At 43.3% G+C, this 24,285-nt stretch overlaps 1 protein-coding gene across 1 annotated transcript in view; it reads right to left on the minus strand.

Moving 5' to 3' along the window:
* Positions 1–10,383: 10,383 nt before the first annotated feature.
* The window catches only part of ING5 (inhibitor of growth family member 5), a 57,834-nt gene continuing 43,932 nt past the window's right edge, over positions 10,384–24,285 (minus strand). Inside the window, exons 5-8 of the mRNA XM_074963039.1 lie at positions 23,634–23,727; positions 22,318–22,453; positions 19,995–20,056; positions 10,384–13,570 (exon numbers count right to left, since the gene is read on the minus strand). Of these exons, the coding sequence (XP_074819140.1) occupies positions 13,528–13,570; positions 19,995–20,056; positions 22,318–22,453; positions 23,634–23,727 (335 nt within the window). The 3' untranslated portion in view covers positions 10,384–13,527. The remainder of the gene's footprint in view (positions 13,571–19,994; positions 20,057–22,317; positions 22,454–23,633; positions 23,728–24,285) is intronic.

Genomic DNA, 24,285 nt, shown 5'->3' on the forward strand with positions numbered 1-24,285 from the left:
GGCCCTCAAGGCTGCTCTGGCAGGCAAAGGAAGGGCCACACCCAGCTGCAGGCACAGACTGAAGTCAACTCTGTGTGAGAGGAGGAGGGTGCAACAGGGGAAGCATCATGAGTCAAGTCCTGGCACATTCAAAGAACTGAGATGTGACTGGAATAACAGAGACTTGGTGGGGCAGGTCACGTGACTGGAGCACTGTCATGCATGGGTATAAACTGTTCAGGAAGGACAGGTGGGGGAAACAAGGTGGAGGAGTTGTACTGTATAGAAAAAAGCAGTATGATGGCTTAGAGCTCTGGTCTGAAACTGGAGAAAAGCCTGTTGAGAGTCTTTGAGTTAAGTTTAGAAGCGAGAACAACAAGAGTGATGTTATGGTGGGTGTGTGCTATAGACCAGTGGTTTCCAAAGTAGGGTGTGCACACCCGGGGGGGGGGGAAGATGATCGATTAGGGGGCACAGCAGGAGGAGCGTTGCTGGAGCAAAAGGGTGGTGTGGCAGGAGGCGCACTGCCAGAAGGAAAAAAGGGGGGGGGCTGAGTCCTCTGGCCTGTGGAGGAGCAGGGGCAGCCGCGCAGCCAGCGGCCAGAAAGAAGCGGCACTTTCCCCTTCAAAGCCGGCCGGAGAGAAGCGGTGCCTTGAAGGGGAAAGCGCCGCTTCTCTCCGGCCGCGGGGTGTGCGGCTGCCTCTGCTCCTCCTGAGTCCTCCAGCCCATGCTTGCAGGGTCGCCTTCCAAAAGGGGCTTTAGAGCTGCAGGCCAGGGCCCCGGGGCCCCCTTAGCCCAGGGCCCTAAAGCCCCTGTGTTCCGGATGGCCCTGTCTGCTGTGGGGGGGCAGGTCCCAGAATCGTGGCTCCCAGAATCGTGGCCATGTGGGTGGTGCTGCGCTGCACAGAGCCACCTACACACCCCCTGCACCAAACAGGAGCTGCCCCAGGGAAGTGCTCTGCATGTCCTGCCTGCCCCAGCCCTGAGCCTTCTCCCGCATCCCCACCCTGAGTGCCCTCCTGCACCTTAACTCCCTCCCAGACCCAGCACCCCACCCTGAATGCCTGCTGTATCACAAAGTGTTAAACCAAGATTTTCAAAAATAATAAAGCGTATTCAATCACATTGCTCTCACTAAAAATATTATTAATAATTTTTTTTAGTGAGAGCAAAAAGATTTTTGTACTGTTAATAAAAAAATATTTTAAAAATATTGTTTATTTCATCTTTATCTCATCGTTTTTTAATGTCTATTTTTGTGTATTTTTATAATTTACACAATGTATTAGTACAGTAGTACATGTATATAATTTATACATAAATAAATATACATATATTGGGGGTGCGTGCTCAAAATTTTTTTTACTGATGGGGTGCACAATCAAAAAAGTTTGGAGACCACTGCTATAGACCACCGGGCTAGGAGGATGAGGTAGACGAGGCTTTCTTCGGACAATTAACTGAAGTTTCCAGAAGACAGGCCCTGGTTCTAATGGGGGACTTCAGTCACCCTGACATCTGCTGGGAGAGCAATACAGCAGTGCACAGAAAATCCAGGAAGTTTTTGGAGAGTGTTGGGGACAACTTCCTGGTTCAACTACTGGAGGAACCAGCCAGGGGCCATTCTCCTCTTGACCTGTTGTTTACAAACAGGGAAGAATTGGTAGGGGAAGTAGGGTGGCAACCTGGGAAGCAGTGACCATGAGATGGTTGAGTTCAGGATCCCCACAAAAGGAAGAAAGGAGAGTAGCAAAATACGGCTCCTGGACTTCAGAAAAGCAGACTTTGACTCCTTTAGGGAACTGATGGGCAGGATCCCCTGGGAGGCTAATATGAGGGGGAAAGGAGTCCAGGAGAGCTGGCTGTATTTTAAAAACGCCTTATTGAGGGCGCAGGAACAAACCATCTCAATGTGCAGAAAGAATAGCGAATATAGCAAGTGACCAGCTTGGCTTAACAGAGAAATCTTCAGTGAGCTTAAACACAAAAAGGAAGCTTATAAGAAGTGGAAACTTGGACAGATGACTAGGGAGGAGTATAAAAATATTGCTCAAGCATGCAGGGGTGTAATCAGGAAGGCCAAGGCAGCTAGCAAGGGATGTGAAGGGTAACAAGAAGGGTGTCTACAGGTATGTTAGCAACAAGAAGAAGATCAGGGAAAGTCTGGGACCCTTACTGAATGGGGAAGGCAACCTAGTGACAGATGATGTGGAAAAAGCTGAAGTACTCAATGCTTTTTTTGCCTTGGTCTTCACACACAAGGTCAGCTCACACGCTGCTGTCCTGAGCAACACAGTATGGGAAGGAGGTGAGCAGCCCTCAGTGGTGAAAGAACAGGTTAAGGACTATTTAGAAAAGCTGGACATGCACAAGTCCATGGGTCCATATCTAATGTATCCAAGGGTGCTAAGGGCATTGGCTGATGTGATTGCAGAGCCTTTGGCCATTATCTTTGAAAAGTCATGGCAATCGGGGGAGGTCCCGGATGATTGAAAAAAGGCAGATATAGTGCCCATCTTTTAAAAAGGGAGGAAGGAGAACCCGGGGAACTACAGACCTGTCAGGCTCACCTCAGTCCCTGGAAAAATCATGGAGCACATCCTCAAGGAAACCATTTTGAAGCACATAGATTCATAGATATTAAGGTCAGCAGGGACCATTATGATGATCATCTAGTCTGACCTCCTGCACAATGCAGGCTGTAGAATCTCACCCACCCTCTCTTGCGATAAACCTCTCACCTATGTCTGAGCTATTGAAGTCCTCAAATCATGGTTTAAAGACTTCAAGGTGCAGAGAATCCTCCAGCAAGTGCCCCGTGCCCCATGCTACAGAGGAAGGCGAAAAAACCCCAGGGCCTCTTCCAATCTGCCCTGGAGGAAAATTCATTCCTGACCCCAAATATGGCGATCAGCTGAACCCTGAGCATATGGGCAAGATTCACCAGCCAGATACCCAGGAAAAATTCTCTGTAGTAACTCAGATGCCACCCCATCTAATATCCCATTACAGGCCATTGGGCCTATTTCCCATGAATATTTAAAGATCAATTAATGCCAAAATCATGTTATCCGATCATACCATCTCCTCCATAAACTTATCGAGTTTAATCTTAAAGCCAGATAGGAGGAGGAGAGGAAGGTGCTCAGGAACAGTCAACCAAAGATTCACCAAAGGCAAGTCATGCCTGACCAACCTGATTGCCTTCTATGATGAGATAACTGGCTCTTTGGATATGAGGAAAGCAGTGGATGTGATATATCTTGACTTTAGCAAAGCTTTTGATACGGTCTCCCACAGTATTCTTGCCAGCAAGTTAAAAACGTACGGATTGGATGAATGGACTATAAGGTGGATAGAAAGATGGCTAGATTGTTGGGCTCAACAGGTAGTGATCAATGGCTCGATGTCTAGCTTGCAGCCAGTATCAAGCGGAGTGCCCCAGGGGTCGGTCCTGGGGCCGATTTTGTTCATCTTTATTAATGATCTGGATGAATGATCTGGATGGAAGAGGTAGATATGCTGGAGGGTAGGGATTGGCTTGAGAGTGACCTAGACAAATTGGAGGATTGGGCCAAAAGAAATCTGATGAGGTTCAACAAGGACAAATGCAGAGTCCTGTACTAAGGACAGAAGAATCCCATGCACTGCTACAGGCTGGGGACAAAGTGGCTAAGCAGGAGTTCTTCAGAAAAGGACCTGGGGATTACAGTGGACGAGACTGCTGACTCATATCCAGCTTGTGCCCTTGTTACCAGGAAGGCTAAGGGCATATTGGGCTGCATTAGTAGGAGCCTTGCCAACAGATAGAGGGAAGTGATTATTCCGCTGTATTCAGCACTGGTGAGGCCCCATCTGGTGTACTGCGTCCAGTTTGGGGCCCCCCACTACAGAAAGGATGTGGACAAATTGGAGAGAGTCTAGTGGAGGGCAACGAAAATTATCATTGACTGGGTACATGTCACCTCAGGACGGGATGCAGAGATAAAGTTTCTTGACACCTTAAATGACTGCTTCTTGGAGCAGCTGGTCCTGGAACCCACCAGAGGAGAGGCAATTCTTGATCTAGTCCTAAGTGGAGCACAGGATCTGATCCAAAAGGTGAATATAATAAGGCTTGGCTATAATAATAAGGCTTGGTAATAGTGACCATAATATAATTAAATTTAATATCCCTGTGGCAGGAAAAACACCACAGAGGCCCAACACTGTAGCATTTAATTTTAGAAAGGGGAACTACACAAAAATGAGGAGGTTAGTTAAACAGAAATGAAAGGGTACAGGGCCAAAAGTGAAAGATCTGCAAGCTGCGTGGAAACTTTTTAAAGACACCATAATAGAGGCTGAACTTAAATGCATACCCCAAATTAAAAAACATAGAGAACCAAAAAAGAGCCACCGTGGCTAAACAACAAAGTAAAAGAAGCAGTGAGAGGCAAAAGGGCATCCTTTAAAAAGTGGAAGTTAAATCCTAGTGAGGAAAATAGAAAGGAGCATAAACACTGGCAAATGAAGTGTAAAAATACAATTAGGAAGGCCAAAAAAGAATTTGAGGAACAGTTAGCCAAAGACTCAAAAAGTAATAATTTTTTTTTTAAATGCATCAAAAGCAGGAAGCCTGCTAAACAACCAGTGGGGCCACTGGACGTTCGAGATGCTAAAGGAGCACTCAAGCACGATAAGGCCATTGCGGAGAAACTAAATGAATTCTTTACATTAGTTTTCATGGCTGAGGATGTGAGGGAGACTCCCAAACCTGAGCCATTCTTTTTAGGGGACAGATCTGAGGTACTGTCCCAGATTGAGGTATCATTAGAGGAGGTTTTGGAACAAATTGATAAATAGCAATAAGTCACCAGGACCAGATGGTATTCACCCAAGAGTTCTGAATGAACTCAAATGTGAAATTGCAGAACTACTAACTGTAGTCTGTAACCTATCATTTAAATCAGGTTCTGTACCAGATGACTGGAGGATAGCTAATGTGACGCCAATTTTTTAAAAGGGCTCCAGAGGTGATCCCGGCAATTACATGCCTGTAAGCCTGACTTCAGTACCAGGCAAACTAGTTGAAACTATAATAAAGAACAATATTGTCAGACATATAGAGGAACATAATTTGTTGAGGAAGGGTCAACATGATTTTAGTAAAGGGAAATCATGCCTCACCAATCTACTAGAATTCTTTGAGGGGGTCAACAAGCATGTGGACCAAGGGGATCCAGTGGATATAGTGTATTAAGTTTTCAGAAAGCCTTTGACAAGGTCCCTCACCAAAGGCTCTTATGCAAAGTAAGCTGCCACGGGATAAGAGGGAAGGTTCTCTCATGGATTGGTAACTGGTTAAAAGATAGGAAACAAAGGGTAGGTATAAATGGTCAGTTTTCAGAATGGAGAGAGGTAAATAGTGGTGTCCCCCAGGGGTCTGTTCTGGGACCAGTCCTATTCAACATGTTCATAAATGATGTGGAAAAGGCATAAACAGTGAGGTGGCTAAATTTGCAGATGATGCAAAATTACTACAGAAAGTTAAGATCCAGGCAGACTGCGAAGAGCTACAAAAGGATCTCTCAGAACTGGGTTACTGGGCAACAAAATGGCAGATGAAATTTAATGTTGATAAATGCAAAGTAATGCACATTGGAAAGCATAATCCCAATTATACATATAAAATGATGGGGTCTAAATTAGCTGTTACCACTCAAAAAGATCAGGGGACTGGGGCACATGACTTATGAAGCAACTCATAGACTGGAGAGTCTGAGGGAACTGGTTTTATTTAGTCTGCAGAAGAGAAGGCGGGAGGGGGTGGGGGCGGTGGGATTTGATAGCAGGCTTCAACTACCAGAAGGGAGTTTCCAAAGAGGATGGAGCTAGGCTGTTCTCAGTGGTGGCAGATGACAGAACAAGGAACAATAGTCTCAAGTTGCAGTGGGGTAGGTCTAGGTTGGATATTAGGAAACACTATGTCACTAGGAGGGTGGTGAAGCACTGGAATGGGTTACCTAGGGAGGTGGTGGAATCTCCATCCTTTAGAGGTTTTTAAGGCCTGGCTTGACAAAGCCCTGGCTGGGATGATTTAGTTGGTGCTGGTCCTGCTTTGAGCAGGGGGTTGGACTAGATGACCTCCTGAGGTCTCTTCCAACCCTAATCTTCTATGATTCACCCAGCACTTACATGCACACAGGACCGTCCCTAGGCATATGCGGCTGCATAGGGCACCCGAAAATTTGGGGCACCATTCCCCTCGCTGGCCGCAGCTGGAATCCTCTGTTCTCTGGCCCCTCCCCTGCGCTGGGGGTTTCTCCCCGAGCCTAACCCTGCTCCCTCCCTCCCACACTCCTCTGCCAGCTGGCTGAGGACTCCAGCCTCTGCTCTGCCGATCCAGCCTCGGGGAGCCCAGAGCAGCACAGCCCGGGCCCACGACTGCCCGGAGTGGAGTTTCTCCCTGGACCCTGCCTGCAGCACCACTCGGTCTCCGGCAGGGGCCAGGCCAGGGCCAGGCCAGGAGGAGCGAAACTTCCATGTGAGTCGGGGGGAAAGGGGTCGGAGGGAGAAATGGGGGGACTTAAAGTGGTAGTGCACTCACTGTCTCTCACACTTCCCTAACACACACACAGACTGGCTCTCACACCCACATACACTCTGCCTCTCATGAGTTACAGTCCCCCAATACAGATTGTCACACACACACAGTCTCACACTCCCCAACACACACTCTGTCACACAGTCCCCCAACACACAGTCACACACAAACACACACAGTCTCTCTCTCTCTCTCTGTAAGGATTTTTTACAGTCTATATGACCAGAAGACTTTGGGGAGCCTTATAGTATACCTCCTGCTAGGTCTCCCCTTAAGCCCATTTATCAGAGCTGGAATAAAAGAAACCAGATTGATATTAACTCACAACAACACTTTATTTACTAAAGGAGAAGGAAGGAAGGGGAGGGGGATGGATTAAGGACACTGGAGATTTGGAATATAAACATACACATGCGCACACACACTCAATAAAGCAAAGATGTTTTTCTACCTCCTTCGGGTACTGCTAGTGGCGAGGCTGCAGAATCCGGACTGTTGAGATCAGCAATGGACACCAACAGTGGATCACAGGTGTTGAAGACAGGTAAGTAACCCTATCTCAGACCCACCCTATCCCTCTTTGCATCGTCTATGGGTAAGTGTCAGATCTAACTAACCGGATCTAGTCTGAGAGTGCACGTCTGCTCCCCAAAAGAAAATAACTAATAAACCCCAAGATAACAACTTCGTTCAGTGAGTGGTTATTGGCCTGCAGTAGCCAATGTGGAAGGTATACCACACCACAGAGAGAGAGAGCTTTTTGACACCTGAGCCCCAAAGATTCCAGCATTCAAGAGCCCCTGGCCCCTCCCTTCATATGTTTATTTAGAAACCGGTTACTTAGCAATAACTGATTCCCGTTTTTTGCCCAGTGTAGGGGAACAAGAAACTGTCACAACATAGAGATCACCTTGTTCTTATCCAGATCAAGATGGCCACCTAATAAACAATGCCCTAAAATCCAACTGGGTGTGTGCCTTCCCCAAGAATTGGGCAGGGCTGTAATTAACATGTCTCTCTCATACGCCCTGGCTCTCTCTCACACACAATACACACACACACACAAACATTTGCACACATGCACACACACTTGTATTATTGCTGTTGTTATTACTGCTTGGTACTTCCTGTCAAAATGCTCGTGGTGAGCCAGGAGTGCTTGGGGCTGCAGGAGGGCCGTGGGCTCTGGCAAGACGCAGTCTCCATGTGACAGCGTGAAACCTGTCTTGAGTCACTGCTGCAGTGTCTGATGTGTATGAAGCTCACTGTGTATCAGCAATGTCTTGCGCTGTATTGAGAGATCTGTACAACATATGCTCATAAAAATTGCCCCCTCCCTGAATGTGGAGGGAGATATGCCAGCTTTTTGCCCCCACCCCCACATGAATTGCACAAACTGGGTTTTGGAATAAACAAAAACAAGTTTATTAACTATAAGAGGTAAAATTTTAAGTGATTATAAGTAAGGCTGCTAGTCTGTCATGGATTCTATGACTTTCTGTGACTTCTGCTGGTGCTGGGGACCAGCAGCAGCAGTTTGGGTGCGTGGGAGAGGGCTCAGGGTTAGGGGCAGGTGGTTGGAGGGGCACTTACTGACACAAAGGCCATGTCCCTGCCTAATTTCAAATCCCTGCTCAAAAGGTCAACAGAATTTTTTAACACAGGCAAAACATTATTCCATAGCCTCATTCCTGGAAATGGCTGCTTTGGCTAAAATTTAAAAAAACCAAAAAAAAAAACAAAAACCCTTTAGTCTGAGGCAGACGCCCAGTGTGGAAAACTCCAGGCCAAATGGATTAAGTTTGCGAAAGTCATAAATAACTGAAAACAGGGTCTGTCTTTGAATGAGAAGTGTCAGGCAACCTATGTAATAGGTGGTGCCAACAGCCCTGCCTATAATAATTTAGGACAATTGGTGTGATGCACAAGTCAGTATAAACTAAAAAAAACCAAAACACTGCCCAAAAAACCCAAAACACAACCCTGCAAGGGATTGCACCATTGATACTTAAAGGATCAATTTAAAAACCTTGTATTTCCCTTTACTAACATCCTCATTGATACTGTACAAGTGAAATCTGATTTGCATGTATAGTTATGAAAATTATAGTGTGTTTGCATCATTGTGTCCCCCAACATGAAGTCATCAATGTGCTGAAGTCTTCTTGACCCCCTATGAGAGAACTTTTCTTCAGCTATGGGAGAACCACTGTGCTTTCAAAGATTTGAACTGTAGTACATTCATCAACATTTTGATTTATTATGCATTTGTTCTATTTAGCTATTTATAGTGTAAGCTCCATGGAGTAGGGATCGAGTCTCTTTCTGGTTTCTATGACACTCTGAGGACTTAAATACTACTACTTTTATGAATGTGGATTTTTCTTCTATTAGGCTTTAATATTACAAACACTGTATTTATACAGGTCAGTTCCCTCTCCCATATCCCATTGCTGCTTCCCTTTCAACCCCCAAATAAATGCTAGGCTCTTTCCCAACTTCCCTGCTCCCTACCTCTGTGATCCAGTCACTCAGAGTTTCTCCACAAATACACTGGTTTACACCAAATCAAGCCCAGCCAAAAAACATACCAAGAGTTTGCCTGATTTCTGGCTTCAGAATTTCATCTGATCTCCTGCTCAAAAAGCAGCATCCAGCCAGTACCCCCCTCCAAACACAGTCATTACCGGCATATTGGATAGTATTGGGTCAGATGGGCCTGATTCTCCTCTGCTTTGCACTTTTAGTTGTTGACACGCACAAAATGCTACTGTTTTGACTTGGTACCATATTATACTTACCTTGCACTTTGAAAACTGAATTGGGGTAGTTTATAACTAATGTCCCCACAAAGTACCATGACCTGACAAAGGAGACAGAAAGAAGTAGGTAACTACTTGATTAAAAGGCCTCACTCACAGACGCTGCAGTCCCTATCCTCGAACAGGGGCCATAAAATCACTGGCAAGAGACATGAGCATGGGGAGAGCCAAATGTTGTTGCACAAGGCATGTATATTTTAAGTTTCAGAGTAACAGCCGTGTTAGTCTGTATTCGCAAAAAGAAAAGGAGTACTTGTGGTACCTTAGAGACTAACCAATTTATTTGAGCATAAGCTTTCGTGAGCTACAGCCACAAGGTGCCACAAGTACTCCTTTTCTTTTTGTATATTTTAAATTTGAACATTGGCAGCATCACTTTGGGTTGTCACCTCTAAGGTACAAAAAAAAGCCCAGGACATCCAGGATGATCCTGGGCCGATAATACTGGACAGCTGGCAGTGTATATGGAGAACTCTTACAAGATTCCCTAGGACAGCCACCTCAAAAATAGGATCAATCTTGGGAAAACCTGGACCAGTGGCAACCCTATACTACTAGCCTCTAAGGCAAGTGCGGCAGCCACAGAGACATTGCTTAACTGGGACTGGCAGCATGTTGGCTACAACAGTTGGAGCCAGTGAGTAGCAGTATAACCTTCACTCCATCGCCACCATGCAGAGAATGGATAAGATTTAGAGAACTTGCCACCCGGATTTTAAGCATATGAAAGGGGTGCCACTCCTGCCATAAAACCCTTTGTTAAATTCAAAGTTAACAGAGCTAATAATAGTTAGTCTTGGGACCGAGATGTGAGTTTGAGATATATGGACATCCATCCCATTATTTATGGCAGTATCTATGTACGTTCCCTTTGTGCAGGGATTTGAAGCTCTAGCCGGGAACCCTGAAACAATGTGATTTCAAACTTTTATTCCCAAAAATACTTTATTTATAACAATATATCCATTATCTATAACATAATCCAAAAATACTGCTATACATTTTTACATTTTTTAATAAAAAGATTTATAATATTCTCTTCCATTTACGAAGGGAACATATCTAATTCCTTTGAGAATAAAACATAACATTCAGGTTAAAGTTACATCATCTCCAATTTGGATGAATTGTGATAAAGCTGAACACCACAAAATATAGAGGTGTCTGAAAAAGCTTTTCTTGATAATCTTTAGTGGAACATTCCTTTTAAATCTCTCATAGTTCTGTCGATCCCTCTCCACAAAAGTAATGTATATTTAACACTGCACATTCAAAATACAGGACTTTAAAATTCTTTAATGGCTAAGATCAAGGCTATCACGATCAATGGCCAAGATCAAGATCTTCCTGTCTAAAGAGGAGCAAAAACCCCTAAATCCAGAAATGAATGGGCAAACAGATACTATTAAGTCTGTGATAACTATTAGAACCTCTGTTTGTTAGGGTGTGTTCCATATGGGACAGCTTTATTGCTCAAACTCTTTTCCAACTCAGATGATCTGAAACATTTGAGAGGTGCTGCAAAGTACATCTGTCATCTTACCTAGTGTTTGTGGTCCCCATAGATACTTTTCATTCTTAGGACTGATAACATAGTGCTAGCTCTCGGTCTTTAGCTTCCTTGGTTAAAATAGAAAGCATCCATTGTTTCAGGCTACAGCCACTCAGACAAGAATCACTAAATAATTTGCTGCCCTAGGCAACTATCTCTAAATTTATGGTAATCAACTTTGCGTTGATAGATCTGTAACTGCTTGGTTTTGCAGCAACACCTCCAAAGAGATGTGTTGGCTTTTGAGAATCAGTTTAACCAAACAATTACAATCTATGGTAGTTATTTCACAAAGTATTTTTTTTTAAATAAGTGTTGCCCAGAATATTGTATCATTGGATGGATGGGGAAATGGAGCCTGAGTTTTCATCAATATTACCATCTTCAAGACAGTGACACTCCTACTTGTAATCCAGTGTAACAGGATAATGAGGTATGGGTGTATTCACTGGCTACTCAACTACATGCTGATTTGCGAAAAGGTTTACTCTCCAGACAGAGGCAGAGCCACTTCTTAAATTCTGCGATGAGAAACAAAAAAGGGCTGACTACGTTCCCAGAGCCGGCTTTGTGCAATTGTGCTTTCTCCCCACTTCCCTCCAACAATCTGTTGTTAAGTTCTATGCACATATTTTTGCTGTGTGTGTGTTTTAAAAAGGCAAAAAACATAGTCCTGTGAACATGAAAACTTCATATACACCATATGGAGTGATGTGATATAACAGGGATATGTACATCACATTTTAAAATACAGAACTCCGGAGACACTTTTTTCCATAGCTGACGTGACAATCAAAATACATTCACAGATAACTACACTGATACCAAGAGGTATGACATTTTTGTTTAACTGCTATCTCCTACAAAGCCAAATGCAAATAGTGTGACTGCAAGAAAGGAGACACAGCAGAAGTTGTGTTTTATATTCTTAAATCACAAAATGTACACAAAGGACACCATTCAGTGGTCCTCCTGTAAGAGAAAAACTATCTTTTTTGTTTTTTCAGCTAGAATTGTGCTATATAAGTCTGTCTTTTGAATTAATTGTTCTGCTTTGTTGTAACACTGTGGGCCTGATTCTGTTATATTGTAGCCCCTTTCTGACACTCCAATGGTCTATACAGTGGGCTACACCCTTACAGCCACTTGTGGCCATAGGTAGTGGAATCCCAGAATATGGGAAGTACAAAAGCAACAAACCCATCTTTACCTCTCTTCTTAGTTCCTACACTAAGCATAGCTCAGTACTTGGTGAGGGGTCAGGAGAAGGGGAAGAGAATAAGGGACTTGTGTGTAATATTTTCTTTTCCTCCTCTTGGATTTCTGTCTTCCTTTCACTGTAGGGTATGAGACTTTAATGACAGCAAGATTCACATTTTATCTGTCAACCTGAAAGGCAACTCAAATCAAAAGCATGCAAGATATCCCTTTTAAAACATTCCTGCTGTGTGGACTTCTGTTTTATTAGCAGTGGTTCATGATGGATGCTGATTAAAATCAGAAAAACTGCAATAGGATTAAAGTCAATGACTTCATCTTAGGTTTGATGCACCATCACAAGAATCTATATCTTATTACTATATTATTCTCCTCCTAAAACTTGTTTTCCTGATTATTTACCAAAGTGCAACATAGAGATATAAGTAATGTAAACAGGCCTTAATTTTATTTCATGATTAAATCTGACCCTACTATCTTCATAATACCACACTACGTTTTTGTCTTCACTGTAAAGAACTTAAGGCATTTCTAGAGAAATGGGATGTTGGCAGGAAGGTCTGCACTCTCTCTTGCTACCACTGTCACTATGACACAACCCAGGGCAGATCTCTTGCTACTTAAAAATGATTTTCCTCCAGAATGGACAAATGTTTATGAGAGGAGAAAGGAATTCAAAAGAGGGGTCTCGATGTGGGAGCCAGATCAAGTCCAAAGGCAGCAATGCAAAATTAAACAGAAATAATTCTCAATAAGAAGAGATGTGCAACTTCAGATACACAGAGCACGCTTCACCAAAATTATGTACAATACTTTGCTTTGGGGAAATAAGATACTGGAAATAGTTCACTGGTCTGCGTGTTGCCTTCAGTGCTACAGGACTGTACAAACACAAAAAATGGACTTCACTCCTAAATATATGAATGTACTTCATGCAGGTTGCAGTTTTATAGAGATCCTTCATATACATTATGCATAACTTCATGCCTACATTATTTAGGTAGTGGCAATCCACCATGCTGAAAATGTAGCTTTCTCATTCCCCTGAAATGCCTAGGCAGATTCATAGATTCCAATGTATTAGCAAAAATTCCAGCTGTTGGCTGCTCTACGTATTTCATAGTAACAGCTGTCAGTGCTGTGTGAAAATAACTTAAATAAAATCCCTGTGGCAACTTTCTCAAAAATCCTACCCTCCCTCACCAAGTCGTCATCTTCTTTTTAAATAAGAATTACAACTGGCTGTTGGACAATTAAATATCAAATCAAAACAAGAAGGAAGATAGGTCAAAAACTAAAAGATAATATTGCAACATGTAAGAAAGAATATATTAAACTCTTCTTCTGGATTCGGTGTACATTCCCCCTCCTTACTTCTTTTTCTTCCTTTCCTGAACACAACGGGGACAGAACCTAGGACAGAAAAGCATAGTATTAAGCTTCAACAGATAAATATTTTGCCTGGGAACTCTTCACTATTTTGGAGGAAGAGAAAATAAAATCAGCTATATGGACGTCAATTTCTTTTGTTGACGCTGTAATATTACAAAGCACAAATCTGGGGGAAAGACATTTAATTGGGATGGGTCCAGGAAATTTGAACAACTAGCAAAAGAGTTAGGGTGTTTGGAGGGTGAAAGTGGCAGAAGGGGGATCCTCAGCCTCGTTTTAAAACAAAGTTGGTTTTAGTTATCTGAACAGAAAAAAACTGAATTTTTTTAAGTGTGAAGACACCTCCTTGCCATAACTTGTATGTTCTTAAAAAACAGATGAACCACATAAATTACCCCTTCTCTTTGAGATGAGACCACACACACAAAAAATAGCTCAAAGGGAAAAAATCTCATAAAAGTTACAAGCTCCCAAAGACAGGGTGGAAAGTACAAACATACTCGCTCAATTTTAACAATAGCACTGCAGTTGCTACTCAATTATATAGTACATATGCCATGCAGGAATGTGATGTACATACAGCTGTGCAAATACATGTTTTGTTTGTAAACTGTTTTGATTAGGCTGATATATTGTAAATGCTTGCAACCTGAAATATCCTGTTAGGGCTTTATTCTGAGGGCTGGTCTAGACTAACACTGTAAGTCGACCTAAGTTACACTAGTTCAATTACGTAAGTTATGTGACTGAAGTCCATGTTACAGAATCATAGAATCATAGAAAATTAGGGTTGGAAGGGACCTCAGGAGGTCATCTAGTTCAACCCTCTGCTCAAAGCAGGACCAATCCCCAACTAAATCATCCCAGCCAGGGCTTTGTCAAGCCTGGCCTTAAAAATATCTAAGGAAGGAGATTCCACCACCTCCCTAGGTAACGCATTCCAGTGTTTCACCACCCTCCTAGTGAAAAGGTTTTTCCTAATATCCAACCTAAACCTTCCTGACTGCAACTTGAGACCATTACTCCTTGTTCTGTCATCTGCTACCACTGAGAACAGTCTAGATCCATCCTCTTTGGAACCCCCTTTCAGGTAGTTGAAAGCAGCTATCAAATCCCCCCTCATTCTTCTCTTCCGCAGACTAAACAATCCCAGTTCCCTCAGCCTCTCCTCATAACTCATGTGTTCCAGTCCCCTAATCATTTTTGTTGCCCTCCGCTGGACTCTCTCCAATTTTTCCACATCCTTCTTGTAGTGTGGGGCCCCAAACTAGACACAGTACTCCAGATGTGGCCTCACCGATGTCGAATACAGGGGAACGATCACGTCCCTCGATCTGCTGGCAGTGCCCCTACATATACGTCCCAAAATGCCATTGGCCTTCTTGGCAACAAGGGCACACTGTTGACTCATATCCAGCTTCTCGTCCACTGTAACCCCTAGGTCCTTTTCTGCAGAACTGCTGCCGAGCCATTTGGTCCCTAGTCTGCAGCGGTGCATGGGATTCTTCCGTCCTGAGTGCAGGACTCTGCACTTGTCCTTGTTGAACCTCATCAGATTTCTTTTGGCCCAATCTTCTAATTTGTCTAGGTCCCTCTGTATCCTATCCCTACCCTCCAGCGTATCTACCACTCCTCCCAGTTTAGTGTCATCTGCAAACTTGCTGAGGGTGCAATCCACACCATCCTCCAGATCATTTATGAAGATATTGAACAAAACCGGCCCCCGGACCGACCCTTGGGGCACTCCGCTTGATACCGGCTGCCAACTAGACATGGAGCCATTGATCGCTACCCATTGAGCCTGACAATCTAGCCAACTTTCTATCCACCTGAGAGTCCATTCATCCAGCCCATACTTCTTTAACTTGCTGCAAGAATACTGTGGGAGACCGTGTCAAAAGCTTTGCTAAAGTCAAGGAACAACACATCCACCGCTTTCCCCTCATCCACAGAGCCAGTTATCTCGTCATAGAAGGCAATTAGATTAGTCAGGCATGACTTTCCCTTGGTGAATCCATACTGACTAATCCTGATCACTTTCCTCTCCTCTAAGTGCTTCAGAATTGATTCCTTGAGGACCTGCTCCATGATTTTTCCAGGGACTGAGGTGAGGCTGACTGGCCTGTGGTTCCCGGGATCCTCCTTCTTCCCTTTTTGAAAGATGGGCACTACATTAGCTTTTTTCCAGTCGTCCGGGACTTCCCACGATCGCCATGAGTTTTCAAAGATAATGGCCAATGGCTCTGCAATCACATCCGCCAATTCCTTTAGCACTCTCGGATGCAGCGCAACTAGCCCCATGCACCTGTGCTCGTCCAGCTTTTCTAAATAGTTTCGAACCACTTCTTTCTCCACAGAGGGCTAGTCACCTCCTCCCCATGCTGTGCTGCCCAGTGCAGTATTCTGGGAGCTGACCTTGTTCGTGAAGACAGAGGCAAAAAAAAGCATTGAGTACATTAGCTTTTTCCACATCCTCTGTCACTAGGTTGCCTCCCTCATTCAGTAAGGGGCCCACACTTTCCTTGACTTTCTTCTTGTTACTAACATACCTGAAGAAACCCTTCTTGTTACTCTTAACATCTCTTGCTAGCTGCAACTCCAGGTGTGATTCGGCCTTCCTGATTTCACTCCTGCATGCTCGAGCAATATTTTTATACTCTTCCCTGATCATTTGTCCAACTCTTCCACTTTTTGTAAGCTTCTTTTTTATGTTTAAGGTCAGCAAGGATTTCACTGTTAAGCCAAGCTGGTCGCCTGCCATATTTACTGTTCTTTCTACACATCGGGCTGGTTTGTCCCTGTAACCTCAATAAGGATTCTTTAAAATACAGCCAGCTCTCCTGGACTCCTTTCCCCCTCATGTTATTCTCCCAGGGGATCCTGCCCATCAGTTCCCTGAGGGAATCAAAGTCTGCTTTTCTGAAGTCAAGGGTCCGTATTCTGCTTAGGTCGACTTACAGTGGCGTTTACACTGCGCTATGTCCACGGCAGATGCTCTCCCGGCGACATAGCTTCCACCTCTGGGGGAGGTTAAGTACAGATATTGACGGGAGAGTGCTCTCCCATCGACTTAGTGCGTCTTCACCAGACCTGCTGAATTGACACTGCTGCATCGATTGCAGCGGTGCCAATTTAGCTGGTAGCATAGACATGGCCTAAGCCTATTAAAATCTATGGGAGTTTTGCCATGGACTTCAATGGAAGCAGCCTTTAGAGATGAGAATAGACGTTTCCTAATGTATCGTGTACATCCACACAAATACAATTCCTTAACAACGTATATTACAAGCCTGCATCTCATCCAGTGCAGGGTACTGGACTAGATGACCTCTTGAGGTCCCTTCAAGTTGTATGATTCTATGATTTCTATATTAGTGAGAGCAAAATTCATGCACCAAGACTGATTAAGATGTCAGAATTTAATTTTCTTCATGATTGGAGAGAGGCAGTCAAGAAGAGAATCAACAAACAGAACCTGTACCTCCAAAACCAGGAGACCAAAGCCCTGAGCTAAGTGGGGAAGTGGGATACCAGGAGGAAGCACGAGCAGGAGAGCGCAAGAGGGGAGGACTCCTGCCTCATACTGAGAAAGCAGGACAATCAGCGAGTTATCTTAAATGCTTATACACAAATGCAAGAACCCTGGGAAACAAGCAGGGAGAACTGGAAGTCCTGGCACAGTCAAGGAATTATGATGTGATTGGAATAACAGAGACTTGGTGGGATAACTCACATGGCTGGAGTACGGTCATGGATGGATATCTTCAGGAAGGACAGGCAGGGCAGAAAAGGTGGGGGGAGTCGCACTGTATGTAAGAGAACAGTATGACCGCTCAGAGCTCCAGTATGAAACTGCAGAAAAACCTGAGAATCTTTGGATTAAGTTCAGAAGAGTGAGCAACAAGGGTGATGTGGTGAGAGTCTCCTATAGACCACCAGACCAGGGGGATGAGGTGGACGAGGCTTTCTTCTGGCAACTAACAGAAGTTACTAGATCACAGGCTCTGATTCTCATGGGGGACTTCAATCACCCCCATATCTGCTGGGAGAGCAATACAGTAGTGCACAGACAATCCAGGAAGTTTTTGGAAAGTATAGGGACAATTTCCTGGTGCAAGTGCTGGAGAACCAAGTAGGGGAAGAGCTCTTCTTGACCTGCTGCTCTCAAACAGGGAAGAATTAGTAGGGGAAGCAAAAGTGGATGGGAACCTGGGAGGCAGTGACCATGAGATGGTCAAGTTCAGGATCCTGACACAAGAAAGAAAGGAGAGCAGCAGAATATGGACCCTGGACTTCAGAAAAGCAGACTTTGACTCCCTCAGGGAACTGATGGGCAGGATCCCCTGGGAGAATAATATGAAGGGGAAAGGAGTCCAGGATTGCTGGCTGTATTTTAAAGAATCCTTATTGAGGTTGCAGGAACAAACTATCCCGATGTATAGAAAGAATAGTAAATATGGCAGGCGACCAGCTTGGCTTAACAATGAAATCCTTGCTGATCTTAAACACAAAAAGGAAGCTTACAAGAAGTGAAAGATTGGACAAATGACCAGGGAAGAGTATAAAAATATTGCTCGGGCATGCAGGAGTGAAATCAGGAAGGCCAAATCACACCTGGAGTTGCAGCTAGCAAGGGATGTTAAGAGTAACAAGAAGGGTTTCTTCAGGTATGTTAGCAACAAGAAAGTCAAGGAAAGTGTGGGCCCCTTACTGAATGAGGGAGGCAACCTAGTGACAGACGATGTGGAAAAAGCTAACGTACTCAATACTTTTTTTGCCTCTGTCTTCATGAACAAGGTCAGCTCCCAGACTACTACACTGGGCAGCACAGCATGGGGAGGAGGTGACCAGCACTCTGTGGAGAAAGAAGTGATTCAGGACTATTTAGAAAAGCTGGATGAGCACAAGTCCATGGGACCGGATGCACTGCATCCGAGGGTGCTAAAGGAGTTGGCGGATGTGATTGCAGAGCCATTGGCCATTATCTTTGAAAACTCATGGCCATCGGGGGAGGTCCCGGATGACTGGAAAAAGGCTAATGTAGTGCCCATCTTTAAAGAAGGGAAGGAGGAGGATCCTGGGAACTACAGGCCAGTCAGCCTCACCTCAGTCCCCAGAAAAATAATGGAGTAGGTCCTCAAGGAATCAATTCTGATGCACTTAGAGGAGAGGAAAGTGATCAGGAACAGTCAGCACGGATTCACCAAGGGCAAGTCATGCCTGACTAACCTAATTGCTTTCTATGATGAGAGAACTGGCTCTGTGGATGAGGGGAAAGCAGTGGTCGTGTTATTCCTTGACTTTACCAAAGATTTTGATACGGTCTCCCACAGTACTCTTGCCAGCAAGTTAAAGAAGTATGGGCTGGATGAATGGACTCTCAGGTGGATAGAAAGCTGGCTAGCTCGTTGGGCTCAACGGGTAGTGGTCAATGGCTCCATGTCTAGTTGGCAGCCGGTATCAAGCGGAGTGCCCCAAGGGTCGGTCCGGGGGCCGGTTTTGTTCAATATCTTCATTAATGATCGGGAGGATGGCGTGGATTGCACCCTCAGCAAGTTTGCAGATGACACTAAACTGGGAGGAGTGGTAGATACGCTGGAGGGTAGGGATAGAATACAGAGGGACCTAGACAAATTAGAAGATTGGTCCAAAAGAAATCTGATGAGGTTCAACAAGGACAAGTGCAGAGTCCTGCACTTAGGACGGAAGAATCCCATGCACTGGTACAGACTAGGGAATGAGTGGCTAGGCAGTAGTTCTGCAGAAAAGGACCTAGGGGTTACAGTGGATGAGAAGCTGTATATGAATCAACAGTGTGCCCTCATTGCCAAGAAGGCCAATGGCATTTTGGGCTGTATAAGTGGGAGCGTTGCCAGCAGATTGAGGGACCTGATCATTCCCCTCTATTTGGCATTGGTGAGGCCTCATCTGGAGTACTGTGTCCAGTTTTGAGCCGCACACTACAAGAAAGATGTGGAAAAATTGGAGAGAGTCCAGAAGAGGGCAACAGAAATGATTAGGGGACTGGAACACATGAGTTATGAGGAGAGGCTGAGGGAACTGGGATTGTTTAGTCTGCAGAAGAGAAGAATGAGGGGGGATTTGATAGCTGCTTTTAACTACCTGAAAGGGGGTTCCAAAGAGGATGGATCTAGACTGTTCTCAGTGTTACGAGATGACAGAACGAGGAGTAATGATCTCAAGTTGCAGTGGGGGAGGTTTAGGTTGGATATGAGGAAAAACTTTTTCACTAGGAGGGTGGTGAAGCACTGGAATGGCTTACCTAGGGAGGTGGTGGAATCTCCTTCGAGGTTTTTAAGGTCAGGCTTGACAAAGTCCTGGTTGGGATGATTTAGTTGGGGATTGGTCCTGCTTTGAGCAGGGGATTGGATTAGATGACCTCCTGAGGTCCCTTCCAACCATGATATTCTATGATTCTACTTACCATTTTCCTTTTGGTTTTGTGGTGAGGTCCACACAAGCGAAGTGAAACCACTCAATTGGACACTGCAGTTCAGGAAAAAAAGAAAGAAGAGAGACACTTAGCATTTTGCACATATAAAACTAGGAAAGGATGGCCTACTAATGCAGGTTATTTCATCAAATGTATTTGTGCTGTGAAGTTGTGCAGGGCACCGTAAGAACAGATATACAGAGTGTACCTTCAAAAAATATAAGCCATCTTCATAGAATTACAGAAATGTAGGGCTGAAAGAGCCCTTGAGAAATTAAAGTCCAGTCCCCCGCACTGTGGCAGGACCGAGTAAACCTAACCCACCCTTGACAGGTGTTTGTCTAACTTGTTTTTAAAAGCTTCCAATGATGGGGACTCCATGACCTCCTTTGGAAACCTATTCCAGAGTTTAACAACCTCTACAGTTAGAAGGTTTTTCCTAATATCTAACCTAAATATCCCTTGCTGCAGATTAAACCTATTACTTTTTTCCTACCTTCAGTGGAGATGGAGAACAATTGAACTCCGTCCTCTTTCTGACAGTCCTTCACATATTTGAAGACTGTTATCAGATCCCCCCTCAGTCTTCTTTACTCAAAACTAAACATGCCCAGTTTTTTTTAATCTTTCCTCATAATCCAGGGTTTCTAAACCTCTTATCATTTTTGTTGCTCTCCTCTGGACTCTCTCTAGTTTGTCCTCATCTTTCCTAAGGTGTGGGGGACACAGTACTCCGTCTGTGATCTCACCAGTGCCAAGTAGAGTGTGACAATTACCTCCCATGTCTTACATACTGTTAATACAGCCCAGAATATTAGCCTTTTTCATAACTGCATCACGCTGTTGACTCATATTCAATTTGTGATCCACTCTAACCCCCCTGATTTTTTTCAGCAGTACTACCACCTAGCTAGTTATTCCCCATTTTGTAGTTGTGCGTTTGATTTTTCCTTCCTAAGTGAAGTATTTTGCACTTGTCTTTATTGAATTTCATCTTGTTGAATTCAAACCAATTCTCCAATTTGTCAAAGTCATTTTGAATTTTAAACCCGTCTTCAAAAATGCTTACAAACCCACACCCCCTCCGAATTTGGTGTCATCTGCAAATATTATAAGCATACTCTCCACTCCACTACTCAGGTCATTAATGAAAATATTGAAGAGAACTAACCAGGATGGACATCTGCTGGACCCCATTAGATACACCCTCCCATTTGACAGCAAACCATTGATAACTACTCTTTGAATATGGTCTTTCAACCAGTTGTGCACCCACCTTATAGTAATTTCATCTAGACCACATATCCTTAGTTTGCTTATGAGAATGCCGTGTGGAACTGTACAAAAGCCTTAATAAAATTAAGATATATCACATCTACTTCTTTCCCCCATCCACTATAGATATTCAAGTGACACCATCATAGGACCTAATCACATCAGCCATGCCATCAGGGGCTCGTTCACCTGCACATCTACCAATGTGATATATGCCATCATGTGCCAGCAATGCCCCTCTGCCATGTACATTGTCCAAACCTGACAGTCTCTATACAAAAGAATAAAAGGATACAAATCTGACATCAGGAATCATAACATTCAAAAACCAGTAGGAGAACACTTCAACCTCTCTGGTCACTCAATAACAGACTTAAAGGTGGCAATTTTGCAACAGAAAAGCTTCAGAAACAGACTCCAATGAGAAACTGCTGAACTGGAATTAATTTGCAAATTAGATACCGTTAACTTGGGCTTGAATAGAGACTAGGAGTGGCTGGGTCATTACATAAATTGACTCTATTTCCCCATGTTAAGTATCCTCACACATTCTTGACAACTGTGTGAAATGGGCCATCTTGATTATCACTACAAAAGTTTTTTTTTCTCCTGCTGATAATAGCTCATCTTAATTAATTAGCCTCTTAGAGTTGGTATGGCAACTTCCACCTTTTCATGTTTTCTATATGTATAGATATCTTCTTACTATATGTTCCATTCTATGCATCTGATGAAGTGGGCTGTAGCCCACGAAAGCTTATGCTCATATAAATTTGTTAGTCTCTAAGGTGCCACAAGTACTCTTAATATTAATTGTGTTGAGTATCTTGTCATCATTAACCTTTTTAGTGAAGAATAAAGCAAAATAGGCATTAAGCACCTCAGCTTTCTAGATGTCATCAGTTATTAGTTCCCCTTCCCTGCTAAGCAGAGGACCTACACTTTCCTTTGTCTTTCCCTTGCTCCTAATGTATTTAAAGAACCTCTTCTTATTGCATTTTATGTCCCTTGAGAGGTATAACTCATCTTGGGCACTTACATCGGGATTGTCACAGCCAATCATTTCTCCATAGGACACCTGGTGGCACAAGCAATATGTGGGCTCATTGGGATCCACTGGCATGTCTAGGACATCCGAGGGGTGAACAGACAGGATGGCATCAGCAAACTCAGAACTGTGGAAGAAACAATACTATTGAATATTCAGTGAGAGCAAATTACTTTTGCTCATTTAAAACTGAATATTTCATAGATAACTAGTTTCACTTGAAAATTTAGCTTTAAATACGTCTTAAGCTTAAAATCAATTATGAAGGTTTAGGAAATATATTAATTAAAAATACAATGGATTTGGATAATTTTAAGCATTGGTCAAAGCAAAATTATATGAGGTTTAATGTAAAGAACTGGAAGAATAATTTGCAGCATACAATACATACAAAAAAGGGAGTACTACTTAGATAGCAATGATAAGCATAGAAAAATTGAGTTGATGACCAACTAGAAACAGGAATGTGTCTATCCTTTTCAGTAGTAGCTTAAAAATCGTATTTCTATCAGAAAATTTTGAACTCTGGTTTCAAGTAACAGCCAAGATTGCTACAACTGAAAGAATGCAATATTTCTCTATTTTTCCAGTTCATTTATTCATGCATTTGGCAGCATTTTGCATATAAACAGTTGCTGAAAAGACCATTATACACATTAACAGGAACAATACAAGCCCTATAATTTTTAAAATAATGTTTTTATGGTATCATGTAATGCTATTTAAGGATGCTTTATAAGAAACTGGAATTATTTTTGTCATCACTTTCAAAACATTCAGATTGACACTGTCCTGGATTAGGTGACTCAAGATTATTTAGGATACCTACCCTATGATGTAGAATACCAGGAAATGATTCCAAGAATGCCCCAGGATTTCTGGGAGAGTGATGCAACATCACAATATACCTCAGAATAAGTAGGTCACCATTTTCTGCAAGCCAACTCAGTGTAAACTAATACAAATGGCCACACACAAAAATGCTAAGCTACTTTTCTTTACGTTTGCAGAAAGCAATGGAGACTGCATTCCTGCCACCTCAGATACAGATACTGTTCCAGCCATATTAACTCCTTGCTCAGTGTATGAGAACTTAATAATTCAAAGATATCTTGACACTGGTGCCAGGAGAAAGCGTGAAGAGAGGACATATTTAAAATGGAGTCTGAGTTAGAAGAACGCTCTGGGAATACAAACTGTTCAGCTGGAAGTATCATCAAAAGGGCCAGGAAGGTTTGACTTAGTATTTTATAAATTTACAAAGCTTTTCCATAAAGCCATGAAAGCTGTAACTGTTTATCTCTTACCCTCCTTTTAGTTTTTTCTTCTTTGGAGTATCTTCTTCTGATGTTCGCCTGCCTCGACCCCGGGAACCTCTCTTGTCCTTTTGACTTCGTCCCTCTGAAAGCCAGAATTATTTCAAATTAAGGGCACCCCAGAAAAAGCACTGGATGCTTTTTTTGTGTGCACCTATTATTTTAAACTTCTGTTTTGCAGACTCTTTATGTACAAGGCTCTTTGGATATTAAAAATATGTATGATTTACACATACTATATCACACACAGTGCCAACTTCTGTCCTGGATTGCAGCTTGTTCAGCCCCATAACACAAGTCAATAGAGTTGCACAGGAGTCACCTGGAACTTGGCCTGGTACTGTATATTCAACGAATCATTTAGTAAAAGAGTGCTTTAAAAATACACTCAACATCTTCCCATCCAAGGACTATGCGTTGTTAATCAGGGTGCAACATACACATGCCATCACCAGCACCCACTAAACAGACCTCAAAACCATGTCCTCAGTAATTTAAAGGAGAGAAAAGTTGTACAGCATTCATTGTTTACTATACTTAATTTGGCTTTTTGCCATTTAAAATTTCTAATCTATATCAAAGAAACAGGAATTTTCCTTTAACGCTTAAAATTTCCTACTGTCATCAGGTTACATTGGACTCT

Source organism: Natator depressus, chromosome 9 (assembly GCF_965152275.1).
Source record: "Natator depressus isolate rNatDep1 chromosome 9, rNatDep2.hap1, whole genome shotgun sequence".
Lineage (NCBI taxonomy): Eukaryota > Metazoa > Chordata > Testudines > Cheloniidae > Natator > Natator depressus.